At 41.3% G+C, this 23,804-nt stretch overlaps 3 protein-coding genes across 9 annotated transcripts in view; 1 reads left to right on the top strand and 2 right to left on the bottom strand.

Moving 5' to 3' along the window:
• Nucleotides 1-858: 858 nt before the first annotated feature.
• LOC143899020 (uncharacterized protein KIAA0930 homolog) lies at nt 859-8,659 on the bottom strand. Of its 2 annotated transcripts, XM_077408953.1 has the most exons (9): nt 7,941-8,659; nt 5,861-6,180; nt 5,356-5,619; nt 5,191-5,290; nt 4,498-4,800; nt 3,352-3,573; nt 2,319-2,936; nt 1,241-1,390; nt 859-1,032 (listed from the first exon to the last, which is right to left on the bottom strand). In XM_077408953.1, the coding sequence occupies exons 1-9, from the start codon at nt 8,062-8,064 to the stop codon at nt 992-994; spliced, it is 2,142 nt and encodes a 713-aa protein (XP_077265079.1). In that variant the 5' UTR covers nt 8,065-8,659; the 3' UTR covers nt 859-991. The 2 variants fall into 2 exon arrangements, with proteins under 2 accessions (XP_077265079.1, XP_077265080.1); XM_077408954.1 differs by lacking the exons at nt 2,319-2,936; nt 3,352-3,573 and having other exon boundaries at nt 7,941-8,522.
• A 3,190-nt stretch (nt 8,660-11,849) lies between these two features.
• Fat-spondin (extracellular matrix protein f-spondin) lies at nt 11,850-20,739 on the top strand. Of its 2 annotated transcripts, none has more exons than XM_077408951.1 (12): nt 11,850-11,957; nt 16,554-16,744; nt 16,872-17,056; nt 17,166-17,357; nt 17,535-17,821; nt 17,938-18,341; nt 18,531-18,702; nt 18,862-19,105; nt 19,190-19,373; nt 19,460-19,623; nt 19,701-19,889; nt 20,086-20,739. In XM_077408951.1, the coding sequence occupies exons 2-12, from the start codon at nt 16,564-16,566 to the stop codon at nt 20,164-20,166; spliced, it is 2,283 nt and encodes a 760-aa protein (XP_077265077.1). In that variant the 5' UTR covers nt 11,850-11,957; nt 16,554-16,563; the 3' UTR covers nt 20,167-20,739. The 2 variants fall into 2 exon arrangements, with proteins under 2 accessions (XP_077265077.1, XP_077265078.1); XM_077408952.1 differs by lacking the exon at nt 11,850-11,957 and adding an exon at nt 13,910-14,062.
• Nucleotides 20,249-23,804, bottom strand: part of Trpgamma (Transient receptor potential cation channel gamma) — an 84,178-nt gene continuing 80,622 nt past the window's right edge. For all 5 annotated transcript variants that reach the window (XM_077408937.1, XM_077408939.1, XM_077408936.1 and 2 more), the window contains one exon: nt 20,249-23,731. In XM_077408937.1, the coding sequence (XP_077265063.1) occupies nt 23,574-23,731 (158 nt within the window). In that variant the 3' untranslated portion in view covers nt 20,249-23,573. The remainder of the gene's footprint in view (nt 23,732-23,804) is intronic.

Genomic DNA, 23,804 nt, shown 5'->3' with positions numbered 1-23,804 from the left:
TAAAAACGTAATTTTTAATAGCATTGGCTATTCTAAAACTGTTAATCACCGTTGCAATCACCGTTGATGGAAATGAATGTCACAGAAGCTTTTATATAAAAATAAATTAATAAATTAGTAACAAGAAATTTCAAATTACCTGTCATCTCTGCCTTGTGTGGACGTAATTCATCGTACGACGTGCCCTTGGTGATGCAAATACATACGGTCACTAAAGTACACACTGCTATAAGAAGTTTCATGATTAGCTTATAATACGCAGAACGCGAGTAAACTAGAATTGCTCGCAACGCGGCGTGTCATTAGATAATGAGCATAACGAAATTTCTCTCTCATTTATTTATAACGGCCGGAAGATATAGTGGGAACGTGTGGTTTTAAAACTTCGGCCGCAAAACGTCTACTTTGGCAGACTGGGAAGGAAATTGCTACAGAAGAAGTACCGCAAATATCGCGCCTGATGTAACCGTTTCCGCGAATGTGAGGATAATACATGATTTATTATAGCAATCTAAAAAATGTATGCGTTTGATAAACCAGTTTTCATTTAGTTTATCTTGTTCAGACCTCAACATCGCACGAGGTTGAAGAGCGCGAAACTAAAAATGCAATTTTATTTATCTCTGCATAATAAAACATTCCTTTTCGTTTTTAATCTATTTTCTAGTCTTTCTAGTTTTTCTTTTTATCTTTTCTCTTTGTTTCCTGCCAGAACATATATTTGCATTTAAAAAAAAATGCAAAGATGACGCGTTTTAAAACTATACACCATAAAGTAAAACTTGACTTGAATTAATCGAAAGGGAATCACGGAATGTGTGTGTGCCATCACACACTGCAAAGCAGTGAGATCCAGAGGATTTGTAAATAATATTTGATTTATTATTTAAACTATACATCATTATATTCCTTGGGCCACAATTGTTGATATACGTACAAAGTGAAAAAAGGAAAGTATTGAAATTAGAAGTGGCATGCACTATACTGTCAGCTAGAACGTTAAGATAGGTCCTTCTCGGTGATCCAGAATATCTACAACAGAAATTATTACGGCTCAAGAAAATAAAATTGAAAAAATTATATCATATTTGGGTCAGATTTATATCATATACAAGATTTAAATTTAATTTAATTCCTCAGATTAACCGAAAAAGATTATAATAGCACAGCGTAATCAAAAAATTTTTAGATATTTTATTTGAATATTAAAAAATAAAAATATTAATATAATTTGATTTACCTTTGGCTATGCTCCACCATGGTAACGTAATGTACGTTAAAAAGGCGTTCAAAGGTACGGACTGCGCTCGCTTCGTCTCTTTCCAGAAATGGAAAGTTTGGGTGAACCCTCGCATCGTCCAGAGCGGATTATACGCCCCGTCATCCAACTCTAAAAGAAGACATTATTAATTACAATACTCGAATGCTTGCAGCATATCTGATGTCCTGCAACGGTTTGAGTCGTTCAATCGACGGGATGGTCGTATGCGTACAGGATAGTCATTCATTCGAGCAATGAAACACAGAGTAAGATACAAGCTTAGAGTCGTGGGATTAAATGCATCTTTGATTAGATTGTTACGGACCAGTTGAGCAGATGAACAAGTTCGAGTGTGATATGATGTACAGATTATGCGGGAAAAAAAAAACAGATATGTAAGAACAAACAGAGTAAGGAATATCAGGATACATCAATTTTCGTTTTTACTCTGAAAAATGTATAATGATAAAGTGCGTCCAAGTTTCTCAATGTATTACGTATATAGAAATGGCATTATGCAAAACACAGAAACAGGTCCGCATTCGCTGAAAATGAATCATATACAGTTTACTTTAAGAAGAATTAGTGCCTAGATGTACCCTCTTTTTATGAATTCTTATAGAGAACGTGTATTGAAAAGTAGAAGTAATGTTACGCACAAAACGAACTAACTAACTATCTACCTATAATACTTTTGATGACCGTGCTTATTATCGGTGGTGAAATTCATGATCGAAAATCATTACGAGCATCCGACTAAAAGTCTCTTTCCAGACAGACGCTTCCGATCGTCGTTCTTTCGCCCGCAAACCGTTCGCAAACCACCACCATCACTACCACTCTCCGTCGTAGCTCGTTGCCATTTCACCATCCCATAAACACAGTCATTTTGATGACACAGTCAAACGAATGCTTTGGGTTCAAGTAGCGCACGTCTACATTACGCACAACGATTTAATACAACAGAAATGATAATTAGTGGATTGATTCCGTCGAGGGCGAGGGACAGAGGGGTATTTTATAGGAGGAGAGCGTAGGAAGGGTAGGAAAAATTTACCCTGTGAGCCGGGGCGGCGCGGGAGCTCGCACCAGTAGTAGATCGCGGTGCCGTCCGGCGTGACTCGATGAGGGGGCAGGGGGTTACCCGCGAAGCTGCCCGAGAGCGCCCTTCGACGTCGTCTTCGGGGCAACGTGGCGCTCTGCCGACGCATCGACGCGACCTCGCCGTTGATGCGTGTCACGTGATGGGCGTTCGCGTTTTTGTCTCTGATCTCGTCGTTCTTATTCTTGTTCTGCCCGTAGGCGTAGTCTTCGTGATCGGAACCGGCGCTACGCAGACGACGACGGCCGTCGGACCGTCTCACCCTGAGCAGTTCGTCGTCGCTGAGCCGCCGGCGCTCCTCGTCGTCGTTTTCTACACCGTTATGATGATTGAACAGATGCCCGGCGCTGTACGGACGTCGTTTCCGGTTATTGTCCTCCGTAGCGGTCGCCACGTCGTAGCCTAGCGGAAGTTCCTCCTTGCCGTGCACCAATATCGCGCCCGAGTCTAACTTCTGCCGGACGTTGTCGTCCGTCAGGCACCGGCCGGCCGGCACTAAGATCTCGCTGCCCACCTCTATGTGTTGGTGCTGGTGGTTCTGCTGATGATTGTTCTGCTGGTGATTGTGGAAACCTGCCGCGAGAACCACGTCGTCATTTAGACGGCGATTGCACCCGTGTCGCGACTACAAACGATCGTGCTCCCGGTCTCTTTTCACGCTTTGTCCTCCGTGCATTTATCTAAATTATTCTTTTATGTTACGGTGCAACTTGAAAATTTTATCGACACAATGCTTTGGCTTTACTTCAATTGAGTAACAAAATGAATATATTTAAGAAAGCTTTTTTGCTCTCAGTTTATATTAACAGCGTACATTCTTGCGTCAAAGCTTATCTCAAAGATACGGAACACGATGGCACTCGGTAATTCGGGAAGGAGACTAACACAGAGTTTCTACTAGTCACACAAAAAGCAAGAACGTCGGTCAAAGCAGAGACAGGAGAGACTGATCGGACTGATCGTTTTCAGCGCGAACGAGCACACTCACCGTGTGTCTCGCGATAGTTCGTCTCTTTGCGTATCGGCGAGTTCTCATTCATTCCGGGTCGTTCCCGGGTATTACGTTGTCGTTGCTTGTTGTGGACGGGGTGTTGTTGTTGATGTTGTTGTTGTTGCCGAGCCGACGGCGATCTTCGTCGACGGAACGAGCAGGGACTCCTGCGGTTTCCCGGTGAGTCCCGGCCGCCCCAGCTGCTATCCTGTACATCGGCTACAAAGGAAAGAGCCGGCATGGCACGTGTCAGTGATTAGAGACAACAAGAAACAACTCTTTCGTTTGTTCGTTCATTAATTTTTTTTCTGTCATCTTTCGCAACAGACGCGACAACATTCGAATCGGAAGTTAGAGTGTGATAAATAGTTTTAGTGGTGATAGTGATGGTGGTGGTTGTTGGTGGTGGTTGGTTGTGTCGGTGACGGTAGAACTGAATCTGTTCTTTTCTCTTGTATTTCTATATCTTTCTCTCGCTATTTCGTCTATTCTTAACATTGTGCTAGTGTTACACTAAGTTTGCCTGAAAAATTCTGAATACTATCCGATCTAGTGAGACAAGAAACGGGATACCGTTTCGAATAGAAGATTTTCTTATTACGGTGCATTAAGTTGCACCGTTTAACTGGTAAAAAGATAAATATCGGGCGCAAGTCACAGTAGAAAAATCTTTTTCAACGTATACATGCGGTCGCTTCTATCTATCGCGCTCTAATGCAGTTATGATTCACATCTTCGCGAAAGTATTTAGATCTATTAGCTTCAAGTCTATATAGAGTTTGCCAGCATTGAGAAGTATTGCCGAAAGATGGAGGCGTCTCTATGCCTGATGACATCAAGACAATTGTGCATTACACAGATACAACACAGGAGCATGCACTGACCGAGAGTGGATGCGAACGAAATACATTGAGAAGAGAAAGATACTAAACGCCATGTCCATATCCCATGTATTTAACGCTATGTTATACCGCAAATAAACGTCGTCTGAATTTTGCGGTCGGCTCGCGACGACGTTGTCCGTATTTAACGCTAAATGCAGGATATGAATGCCGGTCTAACAGTGTAAAACTATAAAAATCTAGTAGGAGAGTAGCAAAATCTGTCCTCGTCTTCGTTTGTACTGCCTTCGCTGATAATTACCATCTCGAACGTCACCGGCCTCGATCTCGCTGAGACCGTTCGCCATCGAGTCAAGACCCTCGTTCTCTGATCGCGCCTTAGTGGCCACCGTGTCCGGCTTCGTTCTCCAGCCGCCGCGTACGAAGTTGTTCAGATTCGCGCTGGGATCGGACAGCCTTCGTTGATGGCGATACATGAAGAGCTCCTCGGCGTCGTCCCAGTCAGCGTCCCATAGGTCGGTCGCGCAATAACCCGGCTCCGATGTCGGCGTCTCCGCACCGGAACCCTTCGGTTTTGTGACGGCCATCTCCGCGTGTCCCTTGCCTGAACGATTCCCGTGAAATTGAATTTTTATCGTAACTTATATCACATCGAACTTCTATACTTTACGCCTCGCCGTATCGATAAATATAGAAATTCTATTATCCATCTTTTGCGCAAGCGATTACGTCATGTTAAATAATCAAGGTGAAACCCATTCTCGCGTTAACCATGCACCTACGTCTATACGTCTTTACGCTTAACTTTTAGATTATTTTAATAATGAGTTTTTTTTTCACTTATATTCTATTATCCGTGACTTATCACGTATAAAATGAATTATATATATATATATATATATATATATATATATATATATATTATAAAAATTATATAAATAAATTAAAAAAAGTTAATCGAAAGAAACAATATTGATAAAATTCTCGCACGTACCACGTGGTCCCTTCATTCGCACGAATTCTATTCTTTGCGAGGCCGCGCCGGAGAAAAGGCCGAACGTCATTCGCTGCGCCATTTTGGTGCTCAGGCTCGACTAAAAGTAAAAACGACTGTAATTTCACGTACATAAGCTTAAAAATGCGCTACGAAGGAACTCACCCTGGCGTCGTAAACTTTTTTCAAAGCGTCGTATCTGATCGAGCCGAGGAAAATGACGCCCTGAATCGCGCCCTCCCGGTCGGAGGCGACCAGCTCCACGCACACCATCTCCCCATCCCTGACTAAAATATCACAGAAAACTTCGTCGAAATTGTCCACCATGAAGCATATGTGCGGGTACGTCATTTCCTCGAGGTCACCTTTGGCGTCCATACGCCGTCGACTCGGACTGGCGTATACTTTCTGAGAATGCCTTCGCAATACCTAAAAAAGATCGCTGTACTAATTCGAGGTTCCGGTTGTCAGTTCTACAATAACAATAGATGTAAAATAAATGATTAAAAATCACACGATATCATAACAAAGATGGCATTATCCCAAATCTTCCGATAAGAAAAAATAAAAGGGAAGAAAATCGATTTGTGAGACATTCTGTATAGATCTCTGCTATAGCAATTTTTAAAATTCTTCTCTAACTCAGTCGAGTTAGCGCCACGATTCTCACTTGCAATTCCTTGGGGCTCGTTCTTGTGCAGATCGCCAACGTGAGCGTGTAGTCGAACTGGTGCACAACGAGATTCAGGTACACGGTTTCCTCCCAATCGATGTCGGGATCGCCGATCGGCAGTTTCTTGCTGTCCTTGCGAAACACGTCGACCTCGGTCTCGAACTTGGGCAGATACCTCGACGAGGTCTTCACGTGTTTCTTGCGGACGAAGAAGAGCAGGTCGTCGCCGTCGATGGCGTGCTCCGCTTGAAAGAGGAAGTGACGGACGAACAGGTCCGTCCAATACGTTGTGCCTTGCAGCACGACGAATCCAGAGTCTGATAGAGACGAGAAAGTTTACGTGTTTAAAGACGGCGATTCAAAGTGTTCGGGATGCGCTTTTAATTTTTCCGAGTCGACGCGCGATGTTTGACTGATATCGAATTCACCCCCGATCGATTCGACGTTATACGCGCGAAAGGATATACCGGAAAAGGGGGGAGATACAATAATGAAAGTAAAAGAAGGGAAATATCAGGTAATCGATACCTGCCGTTATGACGTGATTATTGAAGGTTTGGCCGGGTTTGGCTAAGAAACTGAGCTAAATAATTGATACGTTTTAAGTCTAGTTTTGTAACTCTCCGTTCTATTCAATCTCAACGTTCTAATCAAATATACATCATGTAGGTATTAATTGTTATTTATAGTCTTTGGACAAATGATTGTCGAGTACAGTAGATCCCCATATAAGACGAGTTTATATATAACACACGACGGAAAGATTTTAATATTTGTTCGTTTTAAAGTGTTTCAAAAAAAAAATATTTCACAATAAAAAATAAGTGTAACAGGACCGAACAAAAATATTTTACTCTTACATCTTTAATGTTGATTTTACTTTTTTATAATAAATCTTTACAGCTTTTATATAAATATGTGTTTGCATATGCGTAATCTGTATTGCATAATCCATATATGTATAATCTATGTGACTCGTGTAATACGGATTCATATAACATGGAACGCATCCCTTACGTTATACGGGGATCTACTGCATTTCATTAAACCGATGTCCTCATTTACCTAAGCATTCTCTAAAGAAATCTTTCGATTAAACTTTTATTTCTGAAAAGAAATAAAAGTATAATGTTGTTCCATATTTGGTAAGTAAAAGATGAAAATTGTGAACACATAAAAAAAAATACAAATGCAAATCAATATGAGCAATTAAAATTTTTAAAATCTGTTATATGGTTGTGTTACATTTATAATTTATATGATAATATATAATTCGACGTTCTTAATATAAAGATAAAGAGAACAAGTGACGTGATTCACGGTGCATATTTGTTTGGCGATCATAAACTGATTACAAAATACAACATACATCATGCAAGTATAAATACTCTGCAAATATTCCTATGACTAACAGAGTACGTAGTTAAAGTGATTAGCGAAACATTTATTAATCTCCGTCAATAACGAACACAAGCGAACTAAATGAGGCGATTTTCATTATTGGAGCAGACGGATAAAGCTATATTGCGTAGCGCTAAACAAGCCTTGGAGTATTTTCCAATTTTCTGTGTATATCATTATCTATTATTAAAAATTATTTTAAAAACTTTTTATTTATATTATTTCATGAATTTTGACAGCTCCAAATATTGAAATAAATAATCGCAATAAAACGTTTAAGTCCAAATCCATTTTTTTCATCAAATACTTAAAATTTTTAGGAAGTAAATTAAAAAATTTGATATAAACAACAATAAAGTTATGTGAACGGCTTTTCTGAGTGTGCAAAAAATGTTATAAAGTATAAAAATAATAAAAAATCAAACAAAAAATTTAAAATAATTTTGTTTCTTTAAAGCAATTCCACCAAGCGAGACGATTTTACATTTCCCATCGGCGGTCAACCCCTTTGAAAACGAAACACCCTTTACATAATTCTTTGGTTAAAGCACACCCTAACTCGCGCCGTCTCACCCTCACCCACCGTACGTGTATACGCACACATTGTCATCCCCCCCCCCCCAACTCGACAGATATGCCTAACCGCCTTACTCCGGCAGCAAAATCGAATACGAACCATCCTTGAGCATCTGCCTGAGCTCTTTCGTTCTCTGAAAATTGATCTCCTCGAGCAGCTGCTCCAACATCGTCGGGGCCCTGGTTAGGCCCGCCGACGATGAGCTGCTCGCCAGGCTCGCCATGGCCGATGATGAGCCGCGTGCCCCGTCAGCCTTCTGAGCCTTCTACCTGGGATCGCCCAGTTCCTCTCACGTTCGTCACTTGTCGGCGTTTTCCACCTGTGTGCGTCTGTGTTTGCGAACGTGAACGTCCTTGGCCCCGTCGAATCAGGAGCGGCGTATGCCTGACGGGTGGCTGTGCCTCTCAAGGGACCGGCGCGCGGCGGCCGCGGCACGCTTGGAGAACCGCTCCGGCGATGACGATGATGATGATGACGGCGGGCGGTGACGAGATGATCTCTCACGACGTTCCCATTTCGAAGTCGAAAGTCGCACCGATCGGAGAAAACGCAACGGCGTTTTGCGACGTTTGGAGTCGTAGGCAAGCGGGGCTGGGTGGTCGCAGCGAGGAGAAACGTCAAGTCGGAGCTCCTCGCGCGGCGCGGCTCAGCCGCGACTGACCGAGCACTTGCCGTGGGCTTTTGTCGATAATATAACGCATGCGTGATGTGTGCCATGTCCCATGCCGTGACTAATTGTTGCCAAGGCGCGACATTCGAACGACACCCGGTATAAGAACTCGGAGATGATATGTCGGTGCGTTCGACGCCGGCTGGGACTTCGATCGAAGCCCAATCGAAGATGAGATATCTTCCGCTCGTGTTTTGCATCCCTGGCGAAAATTTTTAGTGACAGATCGTGGTTCATATTTATTTATGAAGAGTTTTATCATAAACTATCTTTATTGCTTATCCCCGCAGGGTTTGCAAGGCATTTTTATAAGGAACGTTACCCAAACCTTTACACTACTACCCTTCTCCTCTCACTATAACCCTTTGGTGGACCAACATTATTGTTTCAAGTGTTAAAATAATCTTAATTATTCCTTTTTCTTTTGATATCAAGTAAAAATGTAAGATAAGAATAATACTGTAGAATTGTGTCTCTTCCACTTAAATTTTAAGTCAAGTTATAAAATCTTTAAAGCAATAGAAAATAATGAAGAGAAATTAATATTTTTAGACTCTTCATTATTAACTGATTTAATTTTATTTACTACTTCTTGCAGTGGAACCTAATAAATATGATAGTACAAGATCCAGCACGTATTGGCCAGGATATAGTAGATTTTCTATTTCTTACGGCGCTGCCGATGTGTCTGGGTACTTATGCAGTGATAATGTAATCGTAAGTCATCGTCAAGTAAATGATATTTAATTCTAATCACAGTTATGACCTACGAAAATTTTCTAAAAAACACATGTTGCTATTATTCTCCGAAAAAAAAAAAACGCACGCGGTTATACTTTATTAATAATATCAACGTTTCGTAGGTTGCTGGCCTTAAGGTTGTATCTCAAACATTCGGAGTCGCTGTTAATTATTTGAGAAAAACGTCCTTCGATGAGGAATTCGACGGCGTCCTGGGGATGGGTTACCCCTTGTCATCCAAGATTGGGACTCCTGTCTTCCAAAACATGATTGATCAAGGCGTGGTGTCCCGACCCGTTTTTAGTTTCTATCTAAGTCGGTATGTATCTTTCTGAATAGCCCACGTGTATCTGAAACTATTTTTTTAATTACATACGTTGTCTTTCCATGCAATGTAATATGCAAATGTACAATGTGAAAAATATACTGCCTATTAGGGGCATTCTATGCGAAGTGATAAACCCTAAAAAAAAATTTTTTTCTGTTTGTGCTGAAATTTACACAATCTGTTGCCCTATTGACCATAATTATCCACACCAATTTTTTAGACATTTGTCCAACGCGTTGTCTACTTACGGGGGTTTAAAGTTTCGGCGTTGAGGCCGTCATGCGCCGTCATGTTAAACTTCACACATCGATAATTTGTCGTAAACATTACCGATTTTAAAGAATGACCAGTGATTTTTTAAGTATTTTTTACACACTTTCGAGATATATTATGCATTATTAATAAAAAAAATTAATTAATTGATATTTTTCAACATTAATAATAAATTCAGATTTTTCTTTAAGATCAACATCTTCGATTTCAATAAAAAAAATGCCAAAAAAAAGAAGATAATTTTGTCAACAAAAAAGTATAGGAAGTCCAAGATGGAGAAATCACTCCTTAGTAAGTTACAACTCATTCTGTGTGCGAACTCATGATCTGTGCCGCCCGCGCCGCCGCGGCGGGCACCGATACATCGGGAGCTGAGAGCCGCGACGTCCCACGAAACTCGCGATTTTCCATCGTCTTTATTAAATCGCTTTTTCTATTACCTATAACTTAATTCTTTATAAGTCAGCCGTGCATGTGTTTAAAAATATGATTTCTATTCAATTTTGTTTTGAAAATACATAAACTATAAGCATGTATTATTATCAAATTTTTTCACCGTGCATTTTTTTTTAATGGTGAATTATAACACTTTCCATGGTATGGAAAGTGTTATAATAGGGCTGTAGGCGAAGGTTCACTAAAAACCTAACGCGCCGGTAGCGGAACCTTCAGGGTGGTGCGGAATGCGGAAGTCCGTTAAAAGCATTCACCATTAAAAAAAAATGTACGGTAAAAAAATGTAATATGCAAATGTACAATGTAAAACATATACTGCCTATTATACAGAGATTTGTTAGTTGCGACGGGTAGTGAACTGATATTGGGTGGTTCCAATCCCGTTAATTACGAAGGCGAGTTTCCACAATACTCCCAAGCTCCCCAAGCTTGACGACCAATTTCAAATTTAATGTCTCCTCCGAAAGATAGCCCAGTTTCTCCGCACGAGCCCCACTCGTGCGAGGGGTGCAGTTTGAAATATAAAAATTCCTGTGATCAGGTGGACTCGAACCCGGTTCCTCGGGATTACAAGTCTGGCGCTTTACCACAAGACCACATTGCCATCCTCAAGGGCGACAGCCTCACAGCCATGTAAACATGGAATTTTATTCCGGCAGCTGCGCCCCTCCGTGCAAGATAGGCTCTTGTGCGGAGCATACTGGGCTCCGTCTTTCGGAAGAGACGTTAAGCTGTTGGTCCAAAAAGTTAAAGTAAGAGGAGAAGGGTAATAGTGTAAAGGTTTGGGTAACGTTCCTTATAAAAACGCCTTGCAAACCCTGCGGGGATAAGCGATAAAGATAGTTTATGAGTTTTATCAATAGTTACACTATTTATGAAGAGTTTTATTGATGTTTGCACTGTTTGGAAGCATGTTGCAAACATTTGGTTAACCCTCTGCTGACAAAACATTTTATAAATACTTAGAAAACTATAATGGAAACGTTTAAGGCCACATTATTAAACGCCACTTGGACATTTCATAAGGAAAACGTAGGCGTGAACATCTTATAAACAATTTAATAAATGTTTTAAAACTAAAATAAAACATCTACACACACACACACACACACACACACACACACACACACACACACACACACACACACAACACTCAAGCAAACATCTTTTAAACATATTATTTTCGCCAGGGATCACGAAATGAAATAAATTTCTTTCCAACGTTCTCGTTATCTCGTTCGATTTATTCTTCGTTAACTTAATAATTTGTCAAGCGTGCACGTTCGCGTTTTATCGCGATGAGGCATCGAAAGAAACACAGCGCCGATTCGTAAAGATCCACCGGTAATCTGGGGTGACGGTCGCATCGAGATTTCTCTTTGCCGCTGTTCCAACTCCAAGAGAAACCGCAAATGTATACCGCATTAAATATATCCGCGTATCTTCGCGGCCGCGCCGCTGGCGTTTATCGTCGTCGTTTCCGCATTATCTCGAGGCGATACACGCTGACTCAAAACTGACCCCGTGACTCCCCGATAAAATCCTGGCCGGTTCACTGGAAACGGAGCACACGAACATCCGCCGATCTCTCCGTCAGTGTCCGTCGATTTGGACAGCGAGAATATTCACGGGTGTCTCGAATCCGCCGGTGAGTAATTCACTCTCTGCTCACGTTTTACTCACGATTTGCTCACGATTGACGAACGGACGTGTCGTGAAATGCATCACGTTGGCGATTCTGTGACTAATCGGTCCGGTTGTTGAAGCTCGATTATATAATTAACATGTTCGCAAACGTGTGCCGATCGTCCTCTCTGCACTAATTGTAAATTCAAATGAGAATCTTGGTCGGGGCTGATCGCAACGACCACTATGATTAATTTCGTGTAGTGATTAATGATATGTTAACATTATGGCACATACATTTTACATGCGTAATATCTAATGAGATCATTTAAATACACGAAACATAATATGCGTGAAATATTGGTAAGTTTTGCTCAGTTTAAATTTGAAGTACTTCTGTCTAAAAGAAATTTCAATACTTCTTGGTGTTTTTTTAAATTTTCTTATATGGGTATTATATATATATATATATATATATATATATATATATATATATATATATATATATATATATCTGAATAGTTCATTAATTTAAACTTAATTATTAGAAATAGCGAAGATACCAAATAATCTCAAAAATTCAAATTTAATGGAGCCTCGATCCTCTTAATCAATGGTCTGATGAGAGTTACGATAACAAGTTATCCCGCTGTGATGGTTGAGCAATCAGATTTGACCGTGGGCGAGAACACCCCGAAGCCACAAAGGTCTGCAAGCGCGTGAAAGGACCAACGGCATCATAAAAGAAGCCTGTGATCCGCGACGTTCGCCATTCCGCAAATTATGTTTGTCGAAGATCCGCTCGGCAATCGCGCGAGTTTCCGATTTTTCTTTCGCTAATGATACGAACGCGCCTTCCAAGTTTTATCGCTCGTATGTGTTACACGCGTGTATTAATCGTACAGTGAGCAAAGTGCGCTTTGTACGAACCAAGGGACCGATGCATGGCAGTACGATAAAGTACGTATATATGCATATTGCAGTGGCAATGGGATTAATTGACGGACTCTCAATGGAGCTTATTAGTGTTTAAGGTAGCTGCGGAACGCCCTAACAAAACGGCTGTAGGCGATATCGATTAGCGTTCACCGCGAAATAGCGTACGTGAATTAATAAAACGTCGGCGCGCCGCTTTTATGGGCTAAACGGCAAACGCAATTTTCAAGGTGGCCTGTTCAAACAAATTCCCGAGAGTTTCCGCGAGCGGAAATTTCAACGGATAAATTCGTGCTAGTTAAAGCGACTACCGCGGTAAATCAGTGGTGACCATCGCATGGCGACGCAGCCAAACATAATAGACTAATTGAACGTGACCAACTTGACGCGATATCGCACGATCACGCACGATAATGATTTGAAACTGCGCTGCGTAATGAACCATAGGCTGGGGAGCGAGTTGAATAACTATATGTTCATTTCTATTACGGCTCGTTAAAGTTGAAAGATGGTCAAGTACGAGCAATACAGACGTCGGAAGACATATGACTCATGAAAATTTAAGCTAACCAATTATCATGGCAACACTATAGCAGTAAAATAACTAATTAGATATATTTGTAATGAATAATCTGTTTGAGGTTAAATGTTACAGAATCTGGAAAAATAAAGAAATTAATAAAACAATTAATCTCGTTTAAGATAGATATAATTTACTGAGAGTCAACTAAAGATATTATAAAATATAAAGCTGTAAAGAAGGCAAAGATACAAACTAATTAATCACACGAAAAATTAATTAATCACACGTCATCTAACAGAATTTGCCAAATATGGAATACAATCAAAGTTTACCGTAGCTCGTCGCTCTGTGTCCGTACCGTTAATTATTTCGCTAATTGCGAGCGTGGTGACACGCGTAAACTCACCCACGTGAGTAGTTGCAGGTAGGGATATATAATAGAGGGTACGAGTTCGACTGTGCGTCATATATGCATCAGTTTTCACGCGTGTGTACACATGGAGCAGCGATCGTCGCCGCCGTTGGCGAGCTCCACGATAATTTCGACGCGAGATTCACGAATAATGAATATATGATCGTTCGCGGGATGAAACCGTGAGAGTGAATATCGATCGCGGGATAGATTACGAGCGCTGCTAAAAAAAAACCAACGAAGGCGGGATCACGAGGTAAGAGAGCATATAGTGATGATATAAATATCAATATTTTCATCGCGGAAACGATAGTCGTCGTGCAACGTTCTTAATGATTCTTTTATTGTTCGGCAGAATGGAAATTATGTTTAATGGCGATTAATTTTATAACGGGAATTAAGTGGGGCGCTTGACACGCACGAGAAGTCTTTCACTTTCTCAATCTTCTTAATGTAAAACTTACGACTGTTTACAGAAACGGAAAGAACGGTTTCGCTGAAATATTTAAAAATTGAGCTAGATACAGATCTGGAAAATAATTATACTGGACCGTCAAAATAATTATGTAGGACGCTCAAGCCTGATGATAATGTTGCAAAAAGTTTTGACATTCTAGCAACCAGCTTGAGAGTCCAATACATTATACATCATTTAGTTCAATGTAATGATTCTCTGTATTTAGCTAAATTTTTAGATATACTTCAGCAAAATCGTTCTTTTTGCGTATGCATTTCACCGCACGTTCTCCCGTAATGACTTACACGAGATGTGTAATTTCAAGATTTTAACCAGGAAATTCTCGAATCTCTCGTATACCTTGGATTTCACGACAGGACGGAGCACTTCCGTATCAGAAACGCGCGATAGACGGAACGGCTTGCGCCACGTGCCGAGAGTATGAGAGAGTGAGAGAGAGAGATAGAGAGAAAGCACATCTCTCGAGTGCCGCGTTTTGCAATTTCCGGCTCCGCAGAGGGTCGTGCACCGTGCGCGCTGCTCGCTCTTTCTGGTCTCGTCTCTCGTCCGCCTCGCCGAGCTAGCGTTCTAGAAACCTACAGCCACCTACGTGTGTCTTGCGAGTGCCGATCTCGAAAGCCGGTCGAGAGGCAGATTGGCACGAGTCCCGACCCAGTTCTCCCAGCTATTCGACCGTAATTGTAATCGGATGCGTCAAGCGTGGAATTTGCGCGCGAACATATGCGGCACGCGCTAGAACTCATCATTTTAACACACTTGCACTTGCACAGATTTGTGTCACATAAATCTTTTAAAAAATTAACGTGTTATTTTATTTTCCGTCGATTAATCATTATCTGTTTAATCATTTTTCTTTTATTTGTATTCCAATAAATTGTTTTTTTTTTTATATATATAAATGTTTTCTCCACGTATTCTTATACTTTTCACTTAATTGTTATTCATGTTCAAAGTGAGTAATTACTTTTATTATTTTTATTTATTGTTATCAGCATCTTTTTGGTACGGCAAAGATGTCTATTAATTACAGTAATCAAGTTGTATGAGCGTTTTGACCAGGCATCTTGACACTCAATCTCAAGCGTAATTTAATCTCTCACGCGCGATCGTACTGATCATAAAATATCACGGACTTGTGCGCAGAGGGACGCAATAATTCAATAAAAACAGATGAAGCGAGAGCAATTCGATGTTGCCCAATTATTAAATATATTGAGACATAATTATAACCAACCTCTTTTCTATTTCGCAGAAATTGCTTATGGAAGAGTCCCGCGGGAGACAGTAATTAACATTTTCACGATTGCTTCTCCATCGCTGAGAGAATCGAGTATCGTTAGCCGCAAATAATTTATGCAATAACTATTATATTATGTCGTTGAATTCGTACGATCGGTTTCGAAACTGTTGCAAGAATCGAAGAGATCTAGTTCTAGTTCGCACAATCTATCAGCACGATTTTATATAAATATTAAAAAAAAAGTAATAATTTTAGTTTATCAGTTAAATATATATGCTACAGTTTTATCACTTTGTAGAAAAATAATCCCGATATCTTTTATTCAAGAACTAAAAAATTTCCAGATCTTTCCCAATTGCAGTTCAGTCGCGATTACAATACGATCTCCGTTCTCCATTCGCGATTGCGAAATCATGCCCGATCCGCGATCCACTCGCGATTATGCATCTCTGCTTTACGGCCCTATGTAGCACAAGGTATTTCTGCGGCGATTTATCGCTTCAAATCGAGTTCAACAATAGCGGTCGGAAGAGATCGGCGGGATTCGTTCGGGTTTGGATCATACAACTCTCTCTTTCTCGTTGCTTTTCAGACGAATTCTGACAATAGCGCTTAAGAGATCAACTGAGATTCGCTCGGTTTCGCGGCATTGTCAATTGCAGAAATTTTCTTGCCGAGCAAGCGAGGCGTGAATTCAAGGACAAAATCGCTCTGGAATGTCATTCGCGTATCACAAATCTTGCAAGAATGTTAGATAATGGTTTTTATATAACTGTTACGTTTTATACCAACTTTATATAACTTTTAAATTATTTATACTGTTTAATAATAAGATTAAAATGTGTCAGAGTTTTCACAGAATACTATGTGATAAAATAAAGCAATGATAATCACTTACATATTGTAAAAATGAACATCGTTGAGTAATTACAGATAGCTTTTACGAATTTCAAATGCATAAGACGCTAAGTTACTTTATGCATTTAGAATAAGTTGGGAAATAAATATAAAATGTATGAAATGTTACAGACATTCCAAAATGTTACTTTTAATACTGACGGCGTGTCTCCTCGCCGTGACTCACGCCGGATGTCCCATGAGGCCAACGGTGGAGCAAGCTTCCGCGAGCAGGACGGTGGGTGACGGTGGTTATAGAATTCTCATCAGCGGACAATCAAACGGATACATCCCGAATGCGGTTCACACGATTAGCCTGCAAGGTTGTATACACCTAAAAGATTGTTTAAAAAAAAATTAGTATATTAGGAAACGAGATAAAGAACGTAAACGCGAGATTTCTAAATGTATCGTTGTTGCGGATGATCGATGTACGTGACTATTCTTTAGGATCGCAAACGCATGAGAGACTGCAACAATTTACGCGTTTCACACTCACGGTGCATTCGCAGCACGCGCCAAGTAACCCTGCGGCTCGTGTCGGTTACTTCCAGCTGTTTCCGGATTCCCTGACTACCTTCAACGAGGACTGCATTAACACGATTTCCGAAGCGACCGATTACCCGAAATCTGAGGTAGAAATACAAGCTGATACATATGCGTGGCTCCTATAAAAAGATATATTACATAATATTAATCTCTTCTTTGCTTCTCCGTTCATTTAATAACTCATTTTCTTGACAGATCCAGGTGATGTGGCGGGCGCCACAGGCCGGCTCCGGGTGCGTCATTTTCACCGCGATGATTTTGGAGAACAATGTACGATGGTATGCGGAAGATGGTGCCCTTACCAAGACCGTTTGCGAAACGGTAAACACGGAAATCGAGAGTGCTAACGAGACCAGATGTTGCGCTTGCGACGAAGCAAAGTACTCGGTAAGTTATGAAATCTTTCGACAAGTTCGACAGAGATTGATATAAAAGAATAGATAGCGCAATTTTAATTTTTTTATTTTAACTTACATGTGTGCATTTTGCCGAAGTTACGATGGTCGATGAATAAGGTATACAGGCCGCTAATTAGTCAAAGCGTCTGGTCGCACATTTTTCCAGTTAACTATGGAGGGTATCTGGTCGAATAGAACTCACCCGAAGGACTTTCCGTTTTCTGCCTGGTTGACCCATTTCAGCGACGTCATCGGTGCATCGCACGAGCCGAATTTTTCCTTCTGGGGTAGAGATTATATCGCGACGGACGGTTTTCGACAACTGGCCGAGTGGGGTTCCGCGACGGGCGTGGAGGCGGAATTAAGAGAGAAATCTAGACACCTTAGAACGCTTATTAAAGCCGCCGGTCTTTGGTATCCTAATGTTAATACAAATACGACGACAAGCTTCAGGTAAACATTGCCAGCTTATAAAAGGGAAATTTTTATGCGTTAAATTCGATTTTAATATTTTGTAGTTTCTAATAATCACTATTATTCTATCAGTTTTTTTTTCACGATTTTTTCAGGGTAGATCGAAAGCACCCTCTTCTCTCGGTGGCTTCAATGCTGGGTCCGTCTCCCGACTGGGTGGTAGGTGTGAGCAAATTGAATCTTTGTCAGAAGGACTGCACGTGGACGAGGAGCATGATAATCGATCTTTATCCTTGGGACGCCGGAACCGATAACGGCATCAGTTACATGTCGCCGAATTCCGAGACGAAACCGCGCGAGAAGATGAAGCCGATAACGACCCTCTATCCAGAGGATCCGCGGTCGCCGTTCTACGATCCGTCCGGTAGGCCCATGCACCCACTGGCCAGACTGTATTTAAACCGTGAGAAAATTATTCCACGCGGATGCAGCGAGGAACTTCTGCAGCAGCAAGTAACCGAATTGGAAGTGGCCGAGAACACCGAGGACACGTCGAGACGTATGCATATTACGCCGTACAAATATTTTCAATAGCCGATCTTTTTAAAAAAAGCTCTCTAAGGAATATTTCTTTTTAGCCTTATCATTTGCGAAGTTTTAATGGTGTCAAGCGTTAATGGAGATACTGAGCTCCTCGCAATTAAGAATTATGAGCATAATTTAACTTTATCTCGCTCTAAATTTCAAGCGGAGTGCCACACCACGGATTATTCGCCGTGGTCGTCGTGTTCAGTGACCTGCGGTAAAGGCTTAAGGATGCGCACGAGGTCTTACAGAATGCCGGAAAAAGCCGCTATGTTCAACTGTAACAGACAACTGGTTTCGAAGGAGATGTGTGTCGCGTCCATTCCCGAATGCTCGTGAGTGCCATGGGTTCACAATTTTTTATGTCTCAATAAAGATTAAGAAATTGTCGAAGCTCCACGAGCGAGTCAAACTGAATATAATATTTAACGGATAATTGCGTTAGATTTAATTCTTCGCATAACGCGATCACAGACGCCGGGGTGTTATTTCAGGGGCGAGGAGGAGAGCGACGACGACGTGATTTTGCGGGTCGACCCGCTTTGCGAGACCACCGAATGGAGCGAGTGGTCCGAGTGTTCGAGCACGTGCGGGATCGGCCTGAAAATGCGAACGAGGAGATTCCGCGACCGTCGCGGCCGCAAACGTTGCACGCACGTGTCGCTCGTCGAGAAGGAGAAGTGCATGGAGCTACCGTGTCAGGCGGGAACGGAAGAGCAGCTCGATCCTGTGTGCAGGGTGCGGAGTTCGAAATCTAGATTTGCCCGTGAGATAGAGATTAATTGTACGATAATTTACAACGTTCGACGGCGATAATTTAAGGTGACGGACTGGTCCGACTGGTCGCCGTGCAGTGCTTCCTGCGGCAAGGGGGTGAAACTGAGGACCAGGCTGCTGATAGTCGACATGTCGCTGCAGGCGGAATGCTCCTCGCGCGTGGAATTGATCCAGCAACGGCCGTGTCTCGTTCAGTCGGACTGTACATTTGACATGGCAACGGCAAAGGGTAAGAAACATGAGAAATTTTTACGACCGGAGAACACAGAGTTCTCTTCCTTCGGCAATTCAGATTCATCCGTGTCTCTTTTCAAGTTGTGTGTATGGAGGAAGCAGATCCCGGCCCGTGCAGAGGCTACTTCCAGAGGTGGGCTTTCAACCCGCGGAAATTAATGTGCGTGCCCTTCGCGTACGGTGGATGCCGCGGCAACCGGAATAATTTCCTAACGGCGGACGAGTGCGGCAATACCTGCGACATCGTAAGTATTGAATGTTTTTTTCGAAAATCACACGCGCGCGAGCGGGAATGGGGTGTCATTTAAATTCTTGTTTCCAGGTGCGAACTGCTCTTACCGGCCAGGCCTTTAACGAGACCGTAAACCAAAACCAAACACCTATCGACTCGCTGAGTCCACCTCCACCTCCATCTCCCCCTGTGGATTGTGTGGTAACCCGCTGGTCAAATTGGTCGCCGTGTAGTGTCACTTGTGGCGTTGGTCGCGTCACAAGTTACCGTACCGTCGAGGTAAGCTAATTGGCCGGGGGCTATTAAGCGCGCATGTGTTATTATTTGCGGAATTTGTGGTATACGCGGCTCGCTGAAATAACATAAACTGTCGCGTCAACATTATATTAACGAAATATTACGAAGCTTTTGTACATGGCATTACTACGAGACCTATCTGCTCTAATATCTGACGATATCTTGTTCGCGCAATTAGCGAGAGGCTGCAAACGGTGGCCGTCCCTGCCCGAAGAAGCTGCATCGTCGTTACCGTTGCGAACTGGCGCCGTGCGAGTGACGAATCAAGAAGAAGCTCTACATTCGATGGCATTTAAATTAGGATATACGTATAGTAGAATAAGGATTACTCAGGCAAAGGATCTGTCAAAAAAAGATAGTTTAATTACATCTGCAAAGAGGTAAATCTCTGTAAATTTTTAATCTTAAAACGTACGAGACCTAAGCCATATACACGAATGCATAACGTGGATTATTGTGTCCCGTGCGCAATTTGATTATTTCTTAATATTTTTCCGCTCTCGCGATTTCTTTTTTTTCTATGCCAAAAAGCGCTATACGGTAACGAAAAAAATTATTTGATTTAAAATATTTAATTGTTAAAAACATTTTGGATTAGCGTGTGTATTGGAAATGAAATATTTCAACACGTCCCACTTCACAAAGCAATCCACGTTGAACATTCAAATTAATATTAATCGATGGCTTTGTAGACTATCAATGTACATTACTGCCAGCCCTCTATTGCCAATATTTGCCTCCTTTTAAATTAATCGCGTTATAAACGCTGCGCTGTGCTCTATCCCTTCTACAAAATGTTGGATACAGAGAATAAACGGATTATCAGAATAAATTATATTTTATTAATGGTCATTTCGTTTGCTGCCTGCTGATTCCCATCGAATTTCAATCGATACTGTGAAAACGTGGAGTCGACGTAGTTGTTTTATATCGGCTAAAACATTTGTTTTTCGTAATATATATCCGTTCAAATTTTATGTATCCGAATTCCGTCGTTTGTAAATTAATATCACATCTATCAAACGTGAGACAGTTAACCGTAGTATTAAATTTTTGACACTATACCGATCGAGTGGAATGAAGAGGTCGTTTGACACAATTTGTTCATGTTATGTCACAAATAGAAAACGCGCTTAAAATTCAATTCGGAGTTAGATATCCAATTGATTCTCGCCTCTCGCTATTCTCACGCTTTTGCAGCTACACGTTTTTGAAACGTGGCACGTCGCCTCGATCAACATACGATTGCTCGAGTGATGCCCGCAGCTGCTACGCTTGTTGTTCTTACGTAGGAATTCATGCATCTATAATTCACGCGGCGGATCCTGAATTGCAATCAGCTGTCTTTGGAAACTGTCCAAAATCCGCAACTCTGAGGGGATTTTCGACACCGCTACGATTTTCCATTACTCATTTTCCATTCTCATAACGCGTATGATCCATACGTTTTCGTAGGAAGTACGAAACGCATGCGACACACTCATGTGGCTAATAGAAAAATTCCGCCACTTTCATACACTTGTAATCTGTGAGAAAATTCGATCGGATTCGCAGGACTGTCATTTCATTGCAAATAATTCCGGGCTCTATATCTCGCGCCTATCGAAATCAGTTGGTTCAATTTACATTTCGTTCGCAGTACATTTTTCCTTTCCTTTCACAACAAACACTCGCTATTTATCGCCAACTGGAAATCTAACTTCACACAGTTACATTAATAATCTCATATAAATAATACACGTAGGTGGTATAATGATTAATAAATCACTATACATCTACCAAGAGCCAAACCATATACTTTTTTTAAGAGATGATACACTAGGTCTCTATATAATATATCACTCGTTAAACAATAAAAATTTCATTCATAATGCAACATTGTATAATTTCTTAAGATTGTCAAATAATTCCTATTAAAAATTTACCTTTACTGAAATCCCTCCATTAACTCGCTCAAAATCCTATATTTTATTTAAAGAAATATTACTTCGGCGGTTTTTTTGATCCGCTTGGTAAATATATAGCGCTTCAATAATGACTATATATCTCTCTTACGGCATTATCGAGACCGTGGGAAGATCCATGACGAATAGGGGAGACGAAGCGAGCGAGCAATTGGACAGTGCGCCCTCAGGGCGACTTGCTTCTCAGGAACTTACCTGTGGTGCTGATCGCGCGATTCGTTCGACATTAACGATAGTAATAATTGTTATTAACGTACATACACGTAATATCTAGGAAATAGTCGTAATATCTCTAAGACTCTCGTTTCCTTAGGCCACTACTCGACTATATGTACTAATACCGGCGTGTTCTTTGGTCGTGCCACTTTGCTTCCTGCTCTTCTCGCGAGAATCGATTCGGCGTCTCTCGCCAATTTGACTCGACGGAACGAAAGATTTAACTGTTCGATAGTCCAAATACAGGCAGAGAGTAACGCGTTGGATCGTTAAAAGACGACTCGTCAGCAGTTACAAGCTTACGATTAACGAGCAATTAATTCTATGTCGGAATTTTGCAGAAATGTGAGATTTTAAGGATCCAGATGTCTCTCTTTCGCGCAATCTATCGTGCATGTCTTACGGAAGAATTATTATATAATTGATTCTCTCAATACCTGTGCGTTTGTGGCCGTTCTAAAAAATATTGTAGAATAAAAAATAATAAAAATCGTCCGTTGGCAATAATTGGTTATCGATTAGTTGTGACTAGAATGGGATAAGTAGATGGAAGAAATAAATCGTCGAAGAAACGATCGCTTGGGAGGAGCTAGAAAGCTATGAGTTTCGTTCTTCAGTAGACCAGCTCTCTGAAGATGCGACAGATTCGACTTTTGTTTGAGGTAACATAATTCGTCGCGTCTCCTTCCACAGTTTAACTTAATAATATAATAATAGTTGTTTTTTTTTCACTCTTTTGTTACGAGATCTGGTTGACTAGTGTTGACTAGGCTACTTGTCACCGACTCACACATGCCACTTCCGTTCTGGCAGTAGTAGTAATAATAGTAATTCTCAGTACAATCTACCGTCGATCGTCGCTCAAAGACAGCCGTGCGAGAAGGTACCGCGATCAATCATATGTGATATTTCATCATCCATGTTAACTTTAAAATTGATTAAAAAGACGCAAAATACGACTTTATATACAGCTGCTGTTCGAAAAAAGTTTAAAAATTGGGAAAAATATATATATATTATATATATATAAACTTACTAGAATAAAATCGTGGAAACTCTCTCCTTTTCCTGTATAAAATATAAAAATAAATATATATAAAATATAAATAATAAATATATAACGTACCAATATAATCTTGAAGGTCAATTTCGAGCCATTATATCTTATTGAAGGAAGTGTCCGTAGTAAAAAGATTGGTGAAGGGAAGAGGATAAAAGATCCTAATGAGAGATGGAGTTTCTTCGAGATTTTCGATCGACGTCGCTCTTACGTTTAATCGGCATGGCGCGTCGCGTCGCGAGAAAGGCATCATTGTGCGTCTGCCGACGTCAGGACGATCGTGCCGCATGCGTGCGTGCGTGCACAATCGTCGTCGACGTCGTTCTAGCCTCATGGCCGTTGTAAACGAAGCTCGAAGCTGAGTTCCGACTGATGCTTCCTGTGTCAGCTGGTCGGCCGCCGCCCGTCGGCGACACATCCGTTTCCTCAGAGCCAGCCGGCGGACACGTCGTGGCCGGAAATCGGCTCGATGCCGGGAAGACGTTGCTGCTGCGTCGCCGATCCGTTTCGCTTCGCCGTGATCGACGTCGAGCCGCTCGCCACCACGCTCTCCTCGGTCGTCGACGGTGTTAATGGAACGATACCTAAAAAAAATAACAATGGTCACATCGTAAATGCCTTTCGATTTCAAATGTTGCATTTAAAAAAATCACTTAT

The sequence above is a fragment of the Temnothorax americanus genome, unplaced genomic scaffold, assembly GCF_048541705.1.
Source record: "Temnothorax americanus isolate GAGA-0224 unplaced genomic scaffold, ASM4854170v1 Scaffold25, whole genome shotgun sequence".
In the NCBI taxonomy this organism is placed as follows: domain Eukaryota; kingdom Metazoa; phylum Arthropoda; class Insecta; order Hymenoptera; family Formicidae; genus Temnothorax; species Temnothorax americanus.
Note: the sequence above shows the minus strand (reverse complement) of the source record. Positions and strands in the feature narration are given on the sequence as shown.

Coding starts and splice junctions, on each gene's coding strand:
- LOC143899020 (XM_077408953.1), bottom strand. CDS start 8,064: ATGGCGAGCCTGGCGAGCAGCTCATCGTCGGCGGGCCTAACCAGGGCC. Junction 5,620..5,860: donor CGAGCCCCAAGGAATTGCAA/GTGAGAATCGTG, acceptor GATCTTTTTTAG/GTATTGCGAAGGCATTCTCA. Junction 2,937..3,351: donor GAACTATCGCGAGACACACG/GTGAGTGTGCTC, acceptor TTCTCGCGGCAG/GTTTCCACAATCACCAGCAG.
- Fat-spondin (XM_077408951.1), top strand. CDS start 16,564: ATGTTACTTTTAATACTGACGGCGTGTCTCCTCGCCGTGACTCACGCC. Junction 16,745..16,871: donor TCACACGATTAGCCTGCAAG/GTTGTATACACC, acceptor ACTATTCTTTAG/GATCGCAAACGCATGAGAGA. Junction 17,822..17,937: donor AATACGACGACAAGCTTCAG/GTAAACATTGCC, acceptor CGATTTTTTCAG/GGTAGATCGAAAGCACCCTC.